The 22,508-nt window shown below is 48.6% G+C and overlaps 1 protein-coding gene across 2 annotated transcripts in view; it reads left to right on the forward strand.

The window, feature by feature from the left end:
- Nucleotides 1-2,517: 2,517 nt before the first annotated feature.
- The window catches only part of MSH6 (mutS homolog 6), a 30,538-nt gene continuing 10,547 nt past the window's right edge, over nucleotides 2,518-22,508 (forward strand). The window contains exons 1-14 of one of the 2 annotated variants that reach the window (XM_078864373.1): nucleotides 2,518-2,871; nucleotides 7,299-7,492; nucleotides 7,960-8,141; nucleotides 8,589-8,819; nucleotides 9,043-9,334; nucleotides 9,531-9,733; nucleotides 11,616-11,855; nucleotides 12,999-13,310; nucleotides 14,224-14,349; nucleotides 16,633-16,909; nucleotides 17,934-18,226; nucleotides 18,621-18,830; nucleotides 19,653-19,871; nucleotides 21,093-21,227. In XM_078864373.1, coding sequence (XP_078720499.1) covers nucleotides 2,633-2,871; nucleotides 7,299-7,492; nucleotides 7,960-8,141; nucleotides 8,589-8,819; nucleotides 9,043-9,334; nucleotides 9,531-9,733; nucleotides 11,616-11,855; nucleotides 12,999-13,310; nucleotides 14,224-14,349; nucleotides 16,633-16,909; nucleotides 17,934-18,226; nucleotides 18,621-18,830; nucleotides 19,653-19,871; nucleotides 21,093-21,227 — 3,153 coding nt within the window. In that variant the 5' untranslated portion in view covers nucleotides 2,518-2,632. Of the gene's footprint in view, nucleotides 2,872-7,298; nucleotides 7,493-7,959; nucleotides 8,142-8,588; nucleotides 8,820-9,042; nucleotides 9,335-9,530; nucleotides 9,734-11,615; nucleotides 11,856-12,998; nucleotides 13,311-14,223; nucleotides 14,350-16,632; nucleotides 16,910-17,933; nucleotides 18,227-18,620; nucleotides 18,831-19,652; nucleotides 19,872-21,092; nucleotides 21,228-22,508 lie in introns of those variants that run through there. The other variant, XM_078864374.1, reaches the window with a different exon arrangement.

Here is a 22,508-nt window from a genome sequence, read left to right on the forward strand (position 1 = left end):
TAACCAAAATTACCGAAACAGATTTAAATTCCTCTTGATATGCAAATTATTTTGTCAAGACGCTCTTCGCCCCTCCATCCCAGCATAAATAGTCGCTCCAAGCCTGGGGCGTGCCATTCAGAATCTGCCTTCTCGACAGACCTGTTCTCCACCTGAAGACGGCTGCTTGCGTTGTGGCCGAAACGTCGTGAGAATTATTTAATTACGTTTTATTATTTAATTATTTTCCTTCTACGTGACTTTACCGAAAGAACCAAGAAGAAGATTTATCAGTGATGCATTGTTGTGTTTCAACCATTATAAAGCAGTATAGCATACACGTTTGGGATACCCTTCAAAATCCCACGACCTCCCCCGGGCTGCTGCCGCTAAAGTCCCTGCTTTAATCAAGCCCTGCAATGCACAGCATCGCAAACGGAGCCCTCAGTCATCCTGACCATTCCCTCCCACACCCTCCCTCTTGTGGTCGCTATTTCGTTTTTTTAAAAGTGGTCCGCAGCAGTGAGCGACGTGAAGTTGGAGACAGCCTGGCACATTGTAGCAGCTGCTGGTGCATCGCCTGTTTTCCTAATGAGACATTGCGGTGTAAGTGGTGCTTTTGCCTGGTTTTAAACGAGCACTGCTGGTAATGCTTTTAGGCAACATCCAACTGCCTCTGTTTATGAAAAGCTTAGGTCCAGACACGTGGCACTTGACATTTGGTGTAGCAGGTTATGCGCAGTGCCACGCACACCCATATAATGAGGCCGGTACAAAGGCATGCTATCCAATACCTGCTCTTTAAAGGGATATGAACCTCCGTGATTTCCAAAATAGGGGCTTATTAACCATCTGCAAGGCACTAATATATCTCCTACTACTTAAGGGATTGTCTCACATCGGTGCTCGAGCACTCTGAACTACTGACACTGTGCAATTGTTATAGTCGCTGTTATGTGACATTAAATTGCAGGCAGCATATCAAGCAAGCACAAAGCAGCATTCTTATAAAGGGCATCATCCCAGTGGCACACATGCGAGAGGCATTCATTGCACCCGAGCAAAAATGTTTCCTTTGGTCAATATTGCAGCATGTCATTTCAACCACTTAGGATAATTTCAATTGTGTGGTTCATCTTTTTACTGAACAAAAAAAATTGTGGACATTATTCATTCAATTATTTCTCTTCAAGCCACCACAATCTTGTCCATAAAATGTATCCCTGACTGCCAACAAACCCTGGCTCCCTGTCAACATTCCCAACACACCCAGTGCTGTTCCATGAGCTCTGAAGATTGTTGCTGTGACTGCCATCAGCAAAATCCCACATTGGGATCCAACATCCCTGCAAATTTTCATCCTGCCACAAACCTCCCCATGTCCTTGGAAAAGTCATATATCCCCAGAAAGCGTTATACAGGAACGGTGTATCCCAGCTCACCAACATGGCTTGAGAAAGCATCCAACAGTCGATCGAAAAAGGTATGTAACCTGTAATTGTAATGTATCGCTTTATGAGTTTTCACAATGTAAAACTTCATTGGAAATTATCGATTCATATGCGTACGATGTGATGTTTGTATCTTTAGTGCAAGCTAAATTTTATTTTGATGCAAATGGTGCCAAGTCATCAAATACATTTTTCCACGTGGAACTCGTTGATGACAGTGCACGCTACCTGGTCTAAGAGAACAGCTCCGAGATGGGACAACGGTAATTCTATACTGCAGTTACTCATAGAGGCGTCGTGTTCACCCTGGTGGCACACCTTTAGAGTTATACTCTTTGGTTCTTTCGGTAAAGTCACGTAGGTAGAAAAATAATAGATCACGACGTTTCGATCGCAACACGAGCAATCGTCACATATTCACTTTAAGATGTTTTTTGTTTGTTGCGGTTGCACCCGATTCAAGAGCCGAATGGCTCACAGGGCTATACCTAATAAATGAACTTGAACTTGAACCACAGCAAGAAAAAACTGCTGAAGTAGGCGAGAGATCTGCCGTGGCACGAGGTTATGTAGGCCTCGGCAGTAGGGGGGGAGAGAGCGAGGCAGAAAGTAGACCCCGCAGCAGCAACCGACGGTTTTGGCGAGGCCCCTCATCCAGCAGTGGATTACATGCGTGCGTCACATGATAAGCGTGTGAAGGCCATTCGTGGCACAGTCTGTGCATAATTGTCCTGAGACCATCAACTCAATGCGCTTGGCAATCTGGTTTAACCGTGGGTGGAATGAACCCTGGATTTGAACTCAGGTTCTCAACGGTGTTGGACATTTTTATGATCCATCTAAGCCACCAAACCCCACCTTCTCCTGGATGTACGGCACTGTTATTGCGCCACAAATCCTAAAGGACGGGGGCAACATCGTTATCGTTGCAATTGTGTGCGGTGTAAATCTTGACTTGAAGCTTTCCTGACTGCAGGAATTCATGTTTGTGCGGCGTCTTTCATTCATTCATTCGCTGCAAAGGAATGAAATTCCCAAACACCTCATTGGCCAGCGGCGCGTGACGTCACGTTTATAATTTCGCGGGAAAAATCACAGCTGACCGCGTGTGGCAGCAGCAGCAGCGTCGGTAACTACATCATTGGCAGCGTTGTAAAACAACACCACTCTCGTTAAGCTTCAGCCCGCACGGTCTCCTCAACATGTCACAGAAGAACACGCTCTTCAAGTACTTCAACAAATCGCCGGGCCTGACCACCAAGGCCAAGAGCGCTGGCTCGCCCACCGAGGCCGACCCGCCTCCCCCGGGGGCCTCGTCTCCGCCTACCGAGATGGAGCGCGGTCCGCGGGCAGCGAACGCTAAGCAAGAGCGCGGCTCCGATGTGGCCCAGGCCCGAGAGGCGGCGAAGGCTCCGAAGGCGCCAAAGTCTTCGGAAGAGAGGCGAGTTTAGGCGCGGACGTGCAGTTGCGTTCCTGAACATTCTGCGCGCGGCTAAACGAGAGCGATTAGTCTGTTAAATATAGCAGTCTACTGCAGATACGGGGAAGAAGGGCCAGAGATGGTGGAGAGAGATAAAACACACAATAACAAGAGATAGCGATATGATGAGACAGACGCGGGGTGGGGGGGGTACCGGACAGATATAAGGAGAGACACGGATATAAATATAAAGTTGCATGGAGAGACGGACACGGAGACACAAATACAAGGGGACAGGCACCGAGAGACACAGACATGGAGAGACAGATGGACAAATACGAAGACGCAATTTCTCCTTCATAAGCCTATTGTGTGCTGATTTTTTTTGTCATGTGTATACTCCACAGCGACGCTAATTATTATTTTTTAGAGATACTGTAGTCGTACACCTTTGCAGGCGGCCAGGGTACCGAGGCAATTAAATGTTTTATTTCTGGGACACTATTTTTGTCCAGGGGTGTACTTAACTCCGCGACTGGGGTCCCAATAAATCCGAAATCAGTGCCAAACTCCGCGATGTGGAAACGCAGCGAGGACGATTGCGCCGAAACCCTAAACGCTCGCGATACGCACCGTAGTGGTGGTGCATCGTGTACAGCTCGTCGAGATGAGTCGATTGCCGCATCGCCGACCATCAGCAGACTAAAAACGACTGCATCACGGACATTGTGTGAGAGCCGGGGTACTATGGTACCGCCATAAGGTTCAGATCACGGAGATGGGGACAGACAACATTTAGACACGCAGGAGACACGTGTAGATAGCGATGGAGAGAGGCACCAGTCCCACCATAACCGACTTTAAGGGTCTTTCGCACAAACTCGTCGATACTGTAGCAAACATTTCTTGTTGCTGATATCTGTCATTGTGTAGCGACTGCAACCTCCCAGTTAGCACGGTTGGCTACGTACGGTGCGAAAGAAGTTCAACATGCTGTACATACAGACCGCTAAAGATCCTTCATTGCATTAGCTCCACGGTGCAGAGTGGACACGTGCGTCACTGCTCAAGCGTTATCAATAATGTTTTGAGCTGTTAAAAGATGCTGATGGCTGGCAAGTTTCACTTAATTGGCCCTCTCCTGCGTGTAAACGAATGCACGAAATACAGCTTAGTTGGCATTTGTCGCATGCCAATTTGAGTCGGAAGACCTACAGGGTTCATGAATGATGTAAAATGTTGCAGGAGGAATGGCTAAGGAATACGGGTGCTAGTTTTTATTTCAAAATAAAAATGTACAAAGGCTAACGACAGTTGATAACGTAACGCTGGTTTAAAGAAATACGTTTTAACAAAGTCTAATTCGAAAAATAGTTTTTTGTTCCTTACTACAGCTGTTAAAGTTATAACTTTATTCCTCGCGTGCAGCTGCATTTTTCGACTTTTAAACCGTCCCATTGCATTCTAAGTGCATCTATTCGGCAAAACATGAACGGCATACCCAAGATGCTTTTTGAAAGATCGTGCACGTGTTTGTATTCACGCCTGCCGTTTTCTGTAACACTTGAAAATGTAAAAAAACCATCATCTGTTGGCATTCCAGTAAACGTGTAAGTGTGTGTGTGTTCGGCGTTGTTGCTACACTGCTCTCCCATGGGGTTTCGGGTTATACGGCGCCGTGTTCGTTATCGAACGCGTCGCCCATGGAAAGACCGATTACCTTGATTCAAACAAAACTGAGGTTTACCCCCCCCCCCCCCCCCCAGGTAATTGGCTGCGTGATTGTTTGCACGATAATGGTGCAGAGCGGGAAGGCCACACAAGTGGAGGTGTCGTGTATTTGGGGCGCCATGTGGACGAGATGTTAACTACCTCGCCTGGTATAATACAGAGGAGGAGGTCGTGGATTCGAAATCCGACCTTGACGCCTGCTGTCTATTTGGAAGTCTGCATGTTCTCCCCGTGGTCGTGTTGATTTTTCTCCAGGTCATCCGTTTTTTCCCCCTCCACATTTAGAATCAACGTGCGTTTTTAAGAGTATTTGGCTGCTAATACATGTCCGCACAAGCCACTTCTTTGGGTTGTCATTTGTGGCCAAGTTGTTTCTGAAAACGAGCTACATGGCTCGGTGGGCCTTGGTAAAATAAAAATAGTTGATAGTAGTTTTTTATATCCTGTTCCTACTCCAAAACCATGCCCACAGGTTGCGTGCTCACTCCACCTGCCAACAATGGAGACGTTTATCAACTGCACGCATTATTAGAATCTGTATGTATACTGGTGGAATCCGATGAGCTATAAATCTCTTTTTTTAAATACAAACGTCCAGTAGGGGCTGGTCAAAAGGTTACAACAAACGAAAACACGATAGGAGTGCAAAGTATAGGAATAGTAAACAAATCACCACTGTCCCCCTCCTCCCAGTGGCCCCGCTACGGAGGGAGTGGTGGTATCAGCCTGCCAGCAAATTGGTTCCTGCACACACCTCAGCTGTTATTTGTTACTTTCTTTGAACCTATCTACGTGACTTTAGCGAAAGACCCCAAGAATATGTTATTACAGTACTGTATAATCAAAGCATGCCCTCTGCTGTTCAGCAGATGCTACTAAACCCCGACAATTACTTACATGGAAACACGTGGCCCGTGTCTTGTGTTTGTATCCTCAATTTTATTGTTCTAAACGATCCACATTAAATAATTTACGATTTTTATTTCGAATGTATCCATGAATGCAATTTAATTCCATAGGAATTGTTGAGTCCCACGACTTTTCTGGAGGGTCCTTGGTTCGGAAATATTTTACTAACACTGTAACACGGAGAAACCCCTCATTTCATTCTCCTGGTCACCTCTCAGTCCCATTGTCGCCCATCCAAGAATTAACCAAGACTAAAACCCTGCTTGGCTTGCGATATTGATGAGATCGGACACGTACGTGTTGTTTGCTTTGGCTAGCCATCGAACAAAGACGGGTCGGATCACTGCATCACGCGCTTTCAGATGCAATTCTGCGGCCGTCTGGAATGCTCTTCTGATGTTCGGAAGCCACTGCAGCTATGCAATTTTAAATAATCTGGATTGAAAACTAATTTCTTTATAACTGCTTTTTGTGTTTAGTTTTTTTGACCTTCCTCTGCACCTCCATTTAGCATGGTTGACTACGTATGGTGCGAAAGAAGTTTAACATACATTTGCTCATAGGGTAAGCCACACATGCCCTTGGCTATGGCTACGGCTACCGAAAGCCAAAAGTCAAAGTGTGTTTCCCCACTGAGACAAACATGTGGTGGCGATCATCTCCTGTTTATGACCCTGGGCAGCATTTGTATCTAGGACCACCACTGGTGACTTCACTCGTAGCGGCACTCCTCATTGTATTGACCCTGGAGGGATGTACAGCTGAGTTCACCCCTCTTCCCGGACAAGATTTGACCGATCAACCCTCGTGATTGATCGGTCTTTGCCGAGCCTTGTTCTCTAATCACTGAGCCACCCCCGTGACACGTGGTTTCTGCTTCAACAGATGCAGTAAAACATTTTTGGTGAAAACGAATTCGTTCAGACTTACCTTTGAATGTCAAACCTTTGGTACCCCATCGTTTTGAGTGAAATATCTTCAGGCTGTGTGTTATATTTTGTTAATGATGCGATCTGTGATGTGTGTTTTTTGGAATTTCTATTACCCTTGTGCGTGGTGTTAATATCAAAAGTATTTTTAGCGCTTCAGCACCTGCCACGCAGGTTTTGAGGCACAATTTAAAAATAGATGATGGCGACGATATGAATGGTTACTCAGGGGTCTCTTAAGAATTACTTCTAAATGTGCGTTTACCAGGAGGCAGTCGTGTGTAAAGGGCAGTGCAAAGTTACTAAACTAAACACTTGAAAGCAGAGTCGGTGCATAATCGTAACATTTAATGGAGCTGAAAGGCTGCTCAGTGCCTATGCCTGAGGACACTGCATGTTTTCACGATAATTCTAAGATCGCTAAACCGATCGCTACAAAACTCGCCACACAGCCTGCCCAAAGTGATTGCATTTATAGAATCTAAATGCGTTCACGTGCGTGTACCGCCACTTTTGTCAGCCGACTGCTGGATGAGGGCCTCCCCCACACTGAGTTATGGGTGGGCTATTTACGCGTAGGCTACCATGCTGGCCAGTCTCAGTTGGTGAAGTCGGTGATCGGAGACATGGGCACATAGATCTACAGTGTACAGCTGTTGATATTGCTGCATGTAGCGCCGCAGCCATCTATGACAACCTGGCATGCATGTTCGTTGCCCATCCAAGCACTCTCCTCGCTCAAGTATTCTTAACTTTCATTATTTGACATCAAGCGAATTCTGAGTGGTTTGGCCAAAAACTGTTTAAACCTAGATCGCTGGAAGCAACACCAAAATGCTGACCACTTGTGTTTTCTCTCCTGTGGGTGCAACGTTTCAGTGAGTTCCAACCAGGTGACTTGCTGTGGGCCAAGCTGGAGGGATACCCGTGGTGGCCCAGCCTGGTGTATGACCACCCCGAGTCCGGAGCGCACACACGGGGCCGCGGAAAGTCCCTGAGAATCCACGTGCAGTTTTTTGATACTCCTCCTACCCGCAGCTGGGTCGGTGCAAAGTACTGCAAGCTCTACAATGGTACGCCGCACGTTTGTACACGTTGCATCCCTTGTGTATTAATTTACTACTTGAACGAGGACCTCCTAATCTCCATGACCGACGGGATGTGGAGACAGCCTTAAGTGGGTTTTTCGTGGTCGAGCTGGACAGCTCTCCGATGTGTTTTTGGGGCTGCAGTGCGTGCTTGTTGATAGGAGCGAATGTCAGACACTTCGCTGTATGTGCCGGTGGCTTCATTGGGAACTGGAGAAACCCCAACCTGTTGGCACATTACAGTAATGCAATTGTATTATAAAGAAAGTGATTTCCTGCGCACATATATATTTGAGCCAGTGATGATCACCTCTTTACAGCCCTAAGCCAGTGGTAAAAATGATAAATTCCCATATCCATTGGACAACCGATGTTGGTTCGCTGGCAGTGGTTCTCAACATTATAGTACAGCATCGAATTGCGATTCAATAGAGCTGCACGCATCTCCGTAGGATCCAGCTCAAAGGAAGCGCAGAGGGGAGGCGTCTTCTTCAGCACCAATCCTCAGATCCTGGGGGCCATGAAGCAGGCCGACAAGGCGATTCCGCTGAGCATGGAAAAGCGCCTAGACCTCGCCGTGTGTGTGGAGCCGTCGGATGAAGAGGACGATGATGAAGCTGATGAAGAGATGGAGGCATGACTCTCTTCATTGTTTCATGCTTAGCGGTTGAACTGATTTATTTACAGCAAATGCTTCACTTATTTAGTGATGTTTGTTGTAATGCAGATATCTTTGCATGTGCGTTGGGAATTAGAATTCAAGATTGCTTAACCAATAGCTTCTCAAACTCCAGTCCTTACTACCTCCCCTCTCGGTGCATTCTTCCTTAATTTCCAACCAAAAGGTGCATGCGGCGTGACTACAAAAATAATATAAAAGATTGGTAATCGCAGTAAGCAGCACCAATGGTGGGAAGTCGGACGAGGGTTGCGATTTCCTAATTTCCACAAATAAGCCTTTTCTGAAACATTGTTGGGGAAAAAAAAAACACGCGCACATCAATAACCGAGCCTCAGGTGTTTTCTCTCGCGAGAAAACCAGCTGCTGCGCCTCTGGTTATTAAAACACCACTGCGTGCAGGTGGATGCGACTGCGTCGGACGTGGAAGCGAACGGAAAGGGTGACGGCGAGGAGGAAGAGGAGGAGGACGACGGGGGAAGTGATGGCACCGCGTGCGAGACGCCCACCCCTTCGCGCTCGACGCGCAAAACGGCACTCGAGAAAAACGGTCGGAAGAACAAGCGCCGCCGCATCGTGATGCCCTCCGACACCGATGACAGCGACGCCGAGTTCAAACCGGACACGGTCGATGTAAGCGCCTGGTTGTAGATCGTTGTGAAGTGCGAAAGAAGTTCAACATCGACACATACCTACACATACATTGTGCAATCGCTGCACTTTTGTTGTCCTTCCCCCGCACCTCCGATTAGCATAGTTGGCTATGTACGGTGTGAAAGAAGTTTAACGTACACGTGGACCTAGAGACCCGCGGAACCGAACTGCTCTGATTCGTGTTGTGCCGCGTGCTCCGTAGGCGAGCAGCGACGAGGCGAACAGCGGTGTCGATGAGAAGGAAGCAAGCGAGCCCGAGTCCGCCTCCGACCCGGAGTCGCCCGTCAAGAAGCGCAAGCGCACCGCAACCAAGGCTCCCGCCCTAACGCCCAGGCGCGAGCCGATGATGCTGGGTCTGAGCAGCGTTGCGTCGTCCGGAAAGGCGGCGACCCCCAAGCAAGCCCAGACGGGTTCCAATGCCAAGGCCAAGCTGTCCACCTTCTCGTCGGACGCCCTCGAGAGCCAGAATGGCGGGGGGCAGGATGGCGGAAAAGGCGAGTCTCCATTGTGTGTCTGCGCTGCGTGTGTTGGCCATCGCGGAGAATGATGCTCAATTGTCTGCGAAGTTACATCTAAATTTCCGTGACGGCAGAGGTTTATACGCGCAGGGGGTGCAGATAATAGGATTTTTCACGGACTCTGCATCTGTTTTTGGATAACCTGAATTTGTGTGTGAACATCCATCCCAAGAGGGTGGCGGGTGGGACCATGAGAAGCTGGACTGGCTGCGGGACGGCAAGCGTCGCGACGGCAAGAGGCGGCTCCAGTCGGACCCCGAGTACGACCCTTCCTCCATCTACGTCCCCGATTCCTTCCTGTCCGCGTGCACGCCTGGCATGCGGCGCTGGTGGGAGATCAAGAGCACGTTGTTCGACACCGTGCTCTTCTTCAAGGTGAATTCAAACTCGCCCCCCCCACACTCACCCAGACATCACCCACCTCCCCGTTGTCCATGCCCGAGTGAGCGTCATGTCTCAAAGTCTCCAAAGCCAATTTCCACCACTCGTCGTCGGAGGTTTGGGTTGCTGAGACACTCAGCGCATCTCCAAGGTGGCATGTCTTAATCCTCATTTAACATTTTTATCCCTCTCTTTTGTTGAAATAAATTTGCCTAAACATTACCAGAGTCTCAGCAGAGGACATTGGGGTTGTGAGAGAGGTAAGAATAATAATGCCATGTTTTATCAGAAAGCCTTACTTGAATCTCAATACCTATTGAAAAGGATTCTTCATTGCGATGTTTGTCCTGTTTCATAGTGGAGTGTTTTGTTTGTGGAAGAGTACCGCAGCTTGAAAGGAAATGGAAGTATTGGTGGTACACCGGTGCAGGTATAACACTCCGGTCCTCCTGAAACAGTCCGAAATCTAAATTTGAACTGACATTCGTCTTCCGACTGCTTCGACAAAACGAGAACTGATTTTGACGCACCACCACCCCGCAAGATTTTCTGACTGGGGTTGCGAATTGCGGGAAAATAAGTAATTATTGTGAAAAATGTGCTTTTAATGTTATACTGCGCACCACCGGTGTACCAGTTTAACACGTAGGCTTTCGCGACAAATATCTTAAATATAAGTTTTTATTTCGGGTTAGAACGCGTAAATATTAATGTGTCGTTATACCCGCCACCCACCGACACAGCAAATTAGCAAGGTTTGTCATGTGAACAGAACATGCCAATTCGTTACTAGTACAGCACACGGGTGTGTTGGAGAGCAACATTTACAATTTGAGTACGACGTTTTTACGGTAATTACAACTAGCATCATCAGGCGACAGCCAGTAAATGTTGTGGATTTGCTCTCCAACACATCGGTGTGCTGTACTAGTAACGAATTGGCAAGCCTTACTAATCAGCCGTGTCGGGTGGTGGCAGGTTTAACGGCACATTTATATTCGCGCGATCCAACCCAAAAGAAAACCTCTTATACACCGGTGTACTACCAATACGGTCAAATAGCGCTCCATGTCGACAAGTGCACGACCCCACGAACTGTACTGCCGCCTCCTGGCCAGCAACGGGATCGAGAGTTTCACAAATCCGTGAGAGCGACCAACGCTTTCCGCCAAACGTCTTCGTTGAGTTTGTTTCACCGGGCGAGAAGTCAAGCGACTCGGGGAGTCGGTCACATTTGCAAGCGTGAGCTAGATAACCACAATAACTAAATTTTATTAAAGTTAAATTCGTCGAGGACAATTAAAATAATTCGAGCAGAACTGTGTTACAGGAGAATTAAAAATAGTGCACAAATATATATCGGTATTAAAAATAAAGTTCCCATAATATAATATTGCTGGTTTACAGGTGTGAGTCCACACCTATAAAAGGTGGGAAGTGTTACCTTAGGCCAGGTGGCTCAGCAGTGAAGCGGACAGCTCACAAGAGGAAGGTTGCAAGTTCAAATCCAGGTTGCAAGTTCAAATCCCGGTTGCGGGTCAATAAATGAGTACAACTTTCGATTTAAAGCTTTCGTGACTGCAGGGATTCATCTTCTTGGTTCTTTCGGTAAAGTCACGTAGAAGGGAAGTGACTTTTACCGAAAGAACCAAGAAGATGAGTACAACTTTGTGGGAAAGTCAGTAGTGGTGCTATAGATTAGACTTGCGAGCACGAAAACAATATGGAATTTTCACCACTGATTCAGGGCTAGAAGCGTGAGATTAGCACCGCGGCAAATCGCTTTGACGTTTCGTCTTAATTGGACGCAGTTGACGGAACGAGCGTTGGGCAGCTTTCTATCGTTTGTGACTTTGTTGGTGTCGTGCGTCGGCAGGTGGGCAAGTTCTACGAGCTGTACCACATGGACGCGCAGACGGGCGTGTCGGAGCTGGGCCTGCTCTTCATGAAGGGCACATGGGCCCACTCGGGCTTCCCAGAGATCTCCTTTGCGCGCTTCTCCGACGGGCTGGTGCAGAAGGGCTACAAGGTGGCGCGAGTGGAGCAGACGGAGACGCCCGACATGATGGAGGCTCGCTGCCGCACCATGGCTCGCCCGGCCACAAAGTTCGACAAGGTTTGTCACCGGCAGTTTTATTTTTATTGAAAAGAACGTAAATTTAGCTTTAGATTTACATTTTCTCTGCTAATTTATATCAGTGTTGTTCGGGTTTATTTCACGTACAGGACGGAGGGTTTTTTTCTCATTTCAAATCAAAATCAGCTTCTGTTTAGGGAGCAATCGATCTTGACCAAATTTAGTTTCCAACTTATTTTCTTCATTGGGCTTGTATGATACTGACACTGGATGTGGCCGGGTGGCTAGAGGGGTCAGAGCACTGAAACGGTACTGCCGAGATCCCAGGTTCAAGTCAGCGTTGGACCCCAGGGTGTCGTGTGTGGTGAGCTGATGTGTCAGGCCAATGCCGGCAAAATAATACAAATCAATCCTTGACATATTTCTTCAGTTAATTGGTAAAATTTCAGTGCTGAGAATTAAAATATTCCAATAGAGCATGACGCAAATGCTTTTACATTTCTGAGGGTTTTATTTACTTAATAATTGCTAAAAATAGGATTTAGCTGTTAATGTGATTATGGATATTATTAGTATTGTACAGTGTTGTGCGATGCAATTTGCATGTATGACCGCTATATACAACCAAAATTAAATTTAGTTTTGTGATATGGCCTTTCACCTCCGTTTGGTAATCTGAGGCATTGCATGGCTCTCCAAGTTCCACACGGACACGTCTTTGTTTAATAACTTGATGCCGATCGTCTCCTAACACTTGGAATTAAGTTTGGGGGGGAAAAGACAACGTAAAGAGAAAAGAAAATCGCTGACACAAAGTTGGGTGCCACGGTTGCTAGGAGATGTTAACTACATCGCCTGGTATACAGGAGGTTGTAGGTTCGATCCCGACCCTGGCGCCCATTCTTCCTGTGGTCGCATGGATTTTTATCCGGGTCTTTAAGTTTTTCCTTCCAGATTTATAAACATGCGTTAAGAGTATTTGGCTGCTATACATTTCCACATCATGAGCCACTTCGTTGAGCTATCATTTGTAGCCAGGTCACTTCTAAAAAAAAGCTACATAGCTCAGTGGGCGTTACTTGGTAAAATAAAAATAGTTGGGTTTATTTGTATCTGGCGCAATTGGTATCGCGGGCGTTGCATTGAAATAGGCCGACAGTCGCGAAACTTTTTTCCGCGCAGGTGGTGAAGCGCGAGGTTTGCCGCATCATCACCAAGGGCACGCAGACGTACAGCATCCTCGACGGCGATCCCTCAGACGCGCAGAACAAATTCCTGCTGGCCGTGCGCGAGAGGGAGGGCCTGACCGGCAGCAGTGGCAGCAATGGCAGCAATGGCAGCAATGGCGGCGCCAACGAGACGGGGGCGTCCGTGCGCACGTACGGCGTGTGTTTCGTCGACACGTCTGTCGGGGACTTCCACCTGGGCCAGTTCACGGACGACCGCCACTGCTCGCGCTTCCGCACGCTGGTGGCGCACCACGCACCCGCGCAGGTGAACGACCATGGAGACAAATCGTGCATACCCATGGACCCGGTCACACTTTTTGTTCAGCGTGTTTGTCTTCGAAGTGTTCATTCGAGTAGCTGTCAGGGGAAAAAAATAGCTTTCTTTAGCGTGAGATGCACCGCAAAACACACATCACCTTCCCCAGCACAAGAGTACTCACTGAGGTGTGCAGCCAATAGCGCTGGGAAGACGAAGGCCATCGAGTGCTGGCCACACACACCGCCCTATTCTGCATTGTGCTTGCCTTCGTAATAGCTGCGCACTCCAAGACTATACAGGGTGGAGTTTGGTTTTGCGTTGTATATAGCGTGTGCATCTGTGTGTGTGTAAATATGGGGAGCGGTAGTGTAGTAGGTAGCACAATGCACTACGAGTCCGGTGACCCGGGTTCGATTCTCGCTCACCACCACCACCTCCATTAGTGACGATTTTCGGAACTGATCCTGGGCCTCCCTCAACTCGATTCATCCTGAAATTAGTTCCTGATGCGGCTGGGCGTGGTTCTGGGCAACCACCCTGTCGTGTGCCGTGCCGGCCTTCATAGGTGTTCACTAACAGCACTTGCCCCAGCAGTCTGTTAAGGCTTCATGGCAGTCTTTATTTTCGTGTAAATACGTGGAGAATGATTTGGTGGTAGGGTGTGGAACAAATCCAGAGTTGGTTCAAGATGCAAAGAATAACAAAGCGGGGCACACAGGTCACGGGAGGTAGGGGTTGCTCTCGAACTTCAGAGGGGCCTAGGACAGGCTGCAGGTCAAGGCTACCCACCTCTATTTTCCCACGCTTTGCTCCCTGCATGTGAAGTCTAAATGCATCGGGTTTTACAGTTTTTGTTTTGAAATGGGTGTAAGCGTTTTTGTTGTTGTTGTGGTTATAACTGATTCTCTTCCTGTTCTAGGTTTTGTTTGAGCGCGGGGGCTTGTCAGCCGAGACGCAGAAGATTGTCCGTGTGACGCTGGCATCGGCACTGCAGGATGCTCTGACGCCCTCCACTCAGTTCTGGGATGCCACCAAGACGCTCAAGGTGGGTTTGAGTGTGATCGTTCGTACGTACGTTGAACTTGTTTCGCACCATACGTAACTAACCGTGCTGGTCGGATGTTCAGAACACGCATCGTCAATCGAGGTTGAATTTGTGGCTGGGCGGCTTGGGGATTGAGGCGTAGTTGTTACCTACCGTCTGTGTCAGCGCTGACGTTCACCACTTTTTTCTGTGTTGTGTTTGATTGCCTCAGACCGATTAGCAGTGATTGCCCAAACTTGTGCGATGTTTTATTTTACAGATCGCATCTCTGGGGGATGAAGTATTTTCTGTTCAGACTTGCTGTACGCAGTACAATGGGTTGTTTTTGTTGTTGGTAGTTGTATTGAGATTGGCCTCTTGAGTTTTGTGACCTTAGCTTCTTTAGCCAATATAATGAGGCTCGACCGATCGTAGGGTGTTAATAAAATGGATTTTTATTTATTGAAGGACAGCGTGTTGTCTTGGTGTGGTCTGGGGCTGTTTTTGCTCTTGCTTGCAGCCTTGCCCAAGCTTAGCTTGGGAATTGGTGCATCTTTATTTATTTTAAGTGATTGGTTTACCCTTTCTATACTTTGCATTCATATCGTTTGTATGGTTTGTTGTAACTGTGACCCACCTCTACTGGACATCTATGAAAAAGAGCTTTGTAGATCATATGATTTCTCCAGGATAAATAACGATTTTGATTCTCACTGCAGAACCACAGTCGCAATGTGCATCAGTAGGTGCAAAAATGTAACATCTGCAAGTACTTGATACAATAATGCAGTGAATAATTGTATCTTTGTAACCTTTTTGGCAGTATCAAAATAATGAAACAATAATATGTTTTACCCTTTCTGGCAATAATACAGTTGGGTCAGAAGCAGAATTGGAGCCGATGAATTTTGATGGTCCGCTTGAACTCGTATGGTTTGTGTCTTGCCAAAGCTTTCTAATTATAGTGACTGTACTTGTCACTGTATGGTGCCGGGTTTGCGACATCACAGCTGGTAGCGTTGTGATTACGGGCAGCCCGGGTTATGGGCTGCAGTACCAACTCTAGCGGTGGTTGGGTGAGCACTGGTTAGCGCGGAGGCACCGCGAGCAGTGTGCGGTGCCGGCTCCCAGCGAGGGAGCGAGAGCGAGCGTCAGCCAGCCAGGGTTACTCTGGGGCACGACACTCTGACTGACCTGTTGTCACGTGACCGGACGATACTAGAGGGGGGGGCCACCGGTGGACGGGGGTGAGGGGTGGTCACGTGGTTTCCGAGGGGCTCTCGGGAACATTTGAGAAGGAGCTGGAGAAGCCTGGAAGGTGGGCGGGGCTGAGGGCGGAGCCAGCCCCAGCCCGGGAGCATCTAACGAGAACTCCGTGAGGAGCTCGGGGTTCTTCAAGTGTTGGTGTTGGAAGATCCACGTGGGGGAGAGGAAGCCTCTAGCCACGCGGTCCGAGACCCAGCTTGTGGTCCGGACCGGGATAGCGAACCGTTTTTAGTTCTGCCGTAGCGTGGCTAGATGGGCATTCGAGACCCGAGCGTAGTTCGTGTTACTTTACGTGTTGGTGTTAATAAATAGTGTTGCTCCCGAGATAACGTCTGCGACTCAGTTGGATTCACTACATAATGCAGACTAGTGTAATAGACTGAGTTACTTTCAGTCATTCATAATTAATTATGTAATTTGTTTGAGACCTGGTTGAAATCGATGCCACAACATATAACAAATGTGGGCTCTGAATCATTTAACAGGAAACTAAGCCAAGCCAACTTCTAAGTCTCACCCTGCGGAAGAAGCACGACCTAAACGCATTTGACATATTGGCAAATGGCAGTCACCTGCAGATGAGGGTCTGGGCAATTGACTGCGCGAGATGTGGACCCGGAGTCTTTGTATCGTGGCTGCAATAAATGGCAGTCGCACAACGCTTCGGTGTTTAATTTCTCCTTTTGCCTTGCTGATGGTGCCAGCTTGCCCAACAGAAATTGAGCAGGAGGCGGCATAACGATAGAGTTGAGTGGCTCACATTCAGAAGGTTGTGAGTTTAAATCCTGGTTGGAGGTTGACTCACAACCCTCCCATCATCCCTCTGGGGTCGATAAATTAATGACTACTGTATGGGGGAAGTCAAAGTGGTTATTTTATGGAGGAACTTGCCCTAGCCATAGCAACGTGAGGAATTTACACCGCTGGTTCAGGGATGTAAACAGAAGAGTAGCCCATCTCCAATTCTTATTTGAGCTCAAAATCATTTCAATGTTGAACTTTGTCTCAATTTGCTTGGCAATGGGACCTGGCGAGCAGGTGCTTGCGGAGGAGGGCTACTTCAAGGTCGAGGACGAGCACGGAGGCAGCAGTGGGGGCAGTGGAGGTGCCCTTCCGCCCGTGCTGCGTGCCATGACGTCCGCCAGCGACTCGCTGGGCCTGGCGGCGGCGGACGAGGCGGAGCTGGCGCTCTCCGCCCTGGGGGCCGTGCTCTTCTACCTTCGCAAGTGCCTCATCGACCACGAGCTCCTCTCCATGGGCAACTTCCGCCGCTACCAGCCGCCCGACCTTGCGCTCGCCGGCGACGCGCACAACGGTGGTTACCGCCGAGTGCCCAGCTTCTCTTGTTGTGTGTCTGTTTCTGTGAAACAGAGCTGTATAGCTCGGTGGGCCTTACCTGGTAAAATAATTATTAGTTTATAGTTGTACGTATGATGAACTTCTTTCGCAGCGTACGTTAGCCAACAATGCTAATCGTGGGTGCGGGGGAAGCACAGTAAAGGATATTACGCAGTATAATGCACGAATGGTAATTGAGGCATCGCTGCAATAGACACGTGAGAAACACAGCATGTGCAACATGTACATAGGTAGGTGTTTAGGTGTTTGTATTTTGAAATTCTTTCGCACCGTACGTAGCCATCCGTGCTCATTGGAGGTGTGGGGGAAGGACAAACTAAACACAAAAAGCAGTTCTAAAGAAATGAGAGGTTAGGAGCCTCGATTCCTAGCGATGATTCCTTTGCATGATCACATTGCATGGTAAGCACCTATCTTAAAACGAGGCATGTAACGATTGACTGTCAAGCGATTCGGTGACTGTCATAATTTGGGAGCCACAATTCAGTTAAATGTTTATTTTCCGTCTCGTTATTGTACCGTTTCTATTGTTTAATGTTTTTTCTGTATGGTTGCGTTCACATGATCACCCTAAATCTATCAGAAAAAGATAATGTTCACTTAATTTGCATGATTCCTACATAACTGATGATTAAGATCAGGAGTCAAATGGGAATCAAATGTATCATTACCTGCCAACTTAAGACAAACCATCTGCGCATTCTCGGCCATGCAAACCTGTTTAATGGTGTGAAGAGACGTGTGGCAGCAGGGAGCATTGATTACTGTACTAGACGTTGAGTCGTGATGAGAACGAAACCAGTCAACAGTTAATGATGTTTCACTGCTGCCTGTTGGTTGTCCACACAATTCATTATGTTTGAAATCAAAAGAACAAAACGACTTCGCTGGCGGTCTGGATAAGGCCGGGATCATTTTGGTACTCGCAACGCACGCGTTCTCGTCCGCTAACCATAGCGCCGACGGTGCGTCGCACCCAGGCCACCGTGACGGCAACGAGGATGATGAGGAGGAGGAGGTGGGCAGCACGGGACTCGCGACTCGCCGCATGGTGCTGGACGGCGTGACGCTCACCAACCTGGAGGTTCTGCAGAGCAGCACGACGGGCGGCGTGGAGGGCACGCTGCTGGTGCGCCTCGACTCGTGCCTCACGCCGTTCGGGCGCCGCCTGCTGCGCGCCTGGCTGGTGGCGCCGCCGTGCGACCCGCAAGCCATCGACGACCGCCTCGACGCGCTGGAGGACCTCATGGCCGTACCCGACAAGGTGGCGCAGGTGAGCGCGAGGGATCGTAACGTTACCGTTGTCACCGTAATGTTGCTAGGGGGTCTGTAGCGCTAAAGGCGTGCTTCACTTTATAAAGTGCTTGCCACGAATGAACCACAATACCTTTCTGATCTCGTCAAGGAGCATATAAACCATCACGCAAACTCGGGTCATCCTCCATTCAGCCGAAAACTCCCATGTTATCTCGAGAGCATGAGCCGCTCCACGCAGTTCCTGCAGAAGCTCGCAGTGCGTGTAGCGAGAAACGTCTGACATGCCGAACAACGCACGGTACAACTCCCGACACATCCGAGAGCAATGCAGGGAGCTTCCTTTGCCGTGGTGGCTAAAGTCACATTCTGCGGTTCGGTGGTGCTTCGTATGCGGTGGCGCCTTGCAACAGGTGAAGGATCTCCTGCGCAAAATGCCCGACCTGGAGCGGCTGCTGAGCAAGATCCACGGACTGGGCACCCCGCTGCGTGCGAGCCGCGACCACCCGGACAGCCGCGCCGTCCTCTACGAGGAAACGGCCTACAGCAAGCGCAAGATCGCCGACTTCCTGTCCACTCTCGAGGGCTTCCGCGCCGCCAGCCAGGCTGCTGGCCTGCTGCAGGCACGCACAAAGACAGACACACCCCCGCCCCCCCCCCCCCGTATATAGCCTTCGTAGCTTGCTGCATAAACCAGTGCGCCACTGTTCTGCGCTCTCCCGCGACACTCTCTCCCACACTCACACACGCAGCCTCTCCAAGCAAAGATAAAGACCCCCTGTATAGCATTAACAGACTGTTGGGGCAAGTGCTGTTAGGGGGTGGGTGGCCAACACCACGCCCGGCCACCTTTGTCTCCCGAGTGGCAATGTTTACACATCGCACCAGGTACTCGATTGAGTCAACCTATGGCAGGCCCAGGACCGGTTCAAATAATCGTCGCTGGTGTTGGCCATGGGCAGGAATCGAACCCGGGTCGCTGGGTTTGTAGCGCAGTGCACTAATTGCCAAACTACCGCTCCCCACGAGACAAAGATCTCCTGTATATAGCCTTCGTAGCTTACTGCATAAACCACTTCGCTACTTTTTTACACTCTCCCACTACACTCTCTCCCACACTCGCACTCACACTCTCCTCCACTCACACACCCAGCCTCTCCAAAGACCAAGACAAGTCTAAATTGAAAACTCATTCCTTGAGAACTGCTTTTTGTGTTTAGTTTGTTGTCATTCCCCCACACCTTCGATGAGCACGGTTGCCTGCGTACGATGCGAAAGAAGTTCAACGTACATACATACTCCTCTGAGAGATCTGAATGGAGGTGACAGTGGCAGCACAATTTGGATACATTTTGGTGGAAAAGACCAAAGATGCATGGAAACGTACGCTGCGCTGCTTTCTGGCCATGTGTATTAATTCACTGTTGTCGTTTCCTGCGGCCCAGGAGTGCGTGGGCGACTTCAAGTCACGGCTTCTGCGCAAGGTGGTGTCTACGGAAGACGGCGGGCACTTCCCAGACCTGTCCCCCGAGTTGCAGCGCTGGGACACGGCGTTCGACCACCAGAAGGCGCGCAGCTCAGGCGTCATCACCCCACGTCCAGGCTTCGACCCCGAGTATGACCAGGCGCTCCTGGACATCTCCGCCAACAAGAAATTGCTCGATGTAAGTGTGTGCCTGTATGTATGTTTGTGTGAAATTCCTCGCTTGGTATAGAGGATTGCATGGGTTCGATCCCAACCCTGACGCCCGTATATTTGCCTGTTCTCCCCGTGGTCGCTTGAATTTTAATCTACAATTATAAACATGCGTTTAGAGTATTTGGCTGTGATACATTTTCACATTATAAAATAAAAAGTTTGGTTTCGTTTAGATATATTCTGTGTTGTGGGGAGTGGTAGCGCAACAGTTAGTGCGCTGTGCTCTGAACCCAGCGACCAGAGTTCGATTCCCTCTCATAGCTACCAACAGTAACGATTATCTAAAGCGATCCTGGGCCTCCCCTAGGTCGCCTCAGCCTCAAATGAGTACCTGGTGCGGTGTGTGAACATCACCACTGGGGAGACAGAGGCGGCCGCGCGTGGTGTTCGTCACCCACCCCCTTGTGTGCCGTGCCGGCCTTAGTAGGTGCTCACTAACAGCACTTGCCCCAACAGTCTGTTAAGGCTATGCGGGTGATCTTTATCTTTGTTTTGTATATACGTGTTTGTGTATCTGTGGGTCCATGTGTGTTTACATGCATGCCGCGGTGTAGGTGCAGTTAAAACATTCAGCCGCGCTGGTTCAGCTTCGTGTGGTCAATATTTCACACGTCGTGCTGATCGTAGATTTAAGATGGGCCCGTAACAATGCTCGAATTCCTCAATTAAAATAGACTCTCTATAGCATCTTTATAGAACCTGATTAGATTATCTCTATATTCTGCATAAACCATAAGGGTAACAGGACGCACCAAGTACTGAACTGCATTGTGAACAGCGGGTGTCCTGTGACATCCCTGTTCTCTGTGTATGTTGAACTACTTTCGCACCATACGTAGTTAACTGTGCTAATTGGAGGTGCGGGGGAAGGACAAAAAACGATAACACAAAACGTGGTTATAAAGGATTTTTCAATCTCAATTTAAAAGTGCATAGCTCCAGTGGCTTCCTAATATAGGAAAGAGTGTTCCAGGCGGTCGCAGAAGTGTTTATGAAGGCAACCGTCTTTGTTCAATGGCTAACCAAAAGCCGTTGCAAGGATGACCGGAGTTGGCGAGATGGTTTATGCTCCTTGACGAGATCGGCAAGGTATTGTGGTTGTATTTGTGGCAAGCACTTTGTGTGTGTAATGAGTGCGACCTTGCTGCTGTTGCCGCTGCTGCTGCTGCTTCCCTCCCTGCGGCAGGAATACTTGGAGAAGCAGCGCAAGCGTCTGAGCTGCAAGTCCATCGTCTTCTGGGGCACGGGTCGCAACCGCTTCCAGATGGAGGTGCCGGACGCCGTGGCGCAGAGGAACACTCCCGAGGAGTACCAGCTCAAGGTGTGTTCACACTCGCACCTCGTCTCTCTTACCCCGTCAGCAGGGACACATTTGTCAGGAGTACTGAGCCGAGCTCTTCTGAAACCAGGCTCTCGCGTCTCGCGAGCTGATGATCTCAGGCTCGGGTCACCGATGACGTTTTTTTGTTGTTGCAACATAACAAGAGCCTGATACAAGGCTCAAACTGCAACAAGAGGAATTGGATACAGAAACTCCGTGGGCTAAAGCCCCAACTCGCTACTCCTGGGGCTAAAGATGGGGAGGAGATAACGCCGCTCTCACTACCCCTGTCACACGGGGGACCGGTGACGTTTATTGAGCCGAGAACCTTGCTCGCTGAGTTGCTGACTGTTCTGTAGTGCTGGACTTGAAATTGTCTGCTCAGTTTGAGTTCAGTACAGAATTAGTTTTATTCAAAGTCAAATACACCCAGTGTAGACATTCAGTGATTTTGATCCAATCTAGATTTTAAGCTTTCGTGACTGCAGGAATCCATACTCTTTGGTTCTTTCGGTAAAGTCACGTAGGTATAAAATAAAATAAATTAATTTATACCTACGTGACTTTACCTGACTTTACCGAAAGAACCAAACAGTATTCAGTGATTTTCTTCAGCAAGATTAGCTCATTTGTAATGTGCATTGATAATGGTACTGCTTGGGGAATGTGACCAGCCCATTTGTCAACCCACTGCTGGATGAAGACCTCACCCATACCATGCTTGTTGTGGGGCAATTTAACCATACTGCACCCAGCTGATCCATGCGGATTTATGAATGTGGGGAGCATAGGCGCAGGAGTATAGAAGTACAGTCCAAAAATGTATTTTGCTATACTTCCCTCTGCTGCCCATCATGTAGCCCTGCAGCAGCACTTGATCACTGTTACATTGCTTATGGCTTTATTTTGGTGATTTTGAAAAGTGTTTTGGTTTGGCCATGTTTGTTTGTTGTAGTACAGAGTTAGAATGATGGCTTTAATCTAAGTTGTCTTGTGGTTGTTGTTGTTGTTGTTTGACTGGCATCCCACTGGGCTTTTTGCACACAGCGTTGGTGTACGGGGCTTTTTTTCTGGAAGACTTTGCAGTTTTTTCCTGGATTTTCCTGTTTGCGCATAGTCACTTTAAGATGTTTTCTTGTTCATGTTTTAGTTTTTTTGTTGCGGTTGCACCCGATTCAAGAGCCGAATGGCTCGCAGGGCTATACCAAATAAATTAAACTGAAACTGTCCAGGCTATATTGTATTTACGTTCAGATATCTGATGTGACCAGATGTTGTTCT

Source organism: Lampetra fluviatilis, chromosome 18 (genome assembly GCF_964198595.1).
Source record: "Lampetra fluviatilis chromosome 18, kcLamFluv1.1, whole genome shotgun sequence".
Lineage (NCBI taxonomy): Eukaryota > Metazoa > Chordata > Hyperoartia > Petromyzontiformes > Petromyzontidae > Lampetra > Lampetra fluviatilis.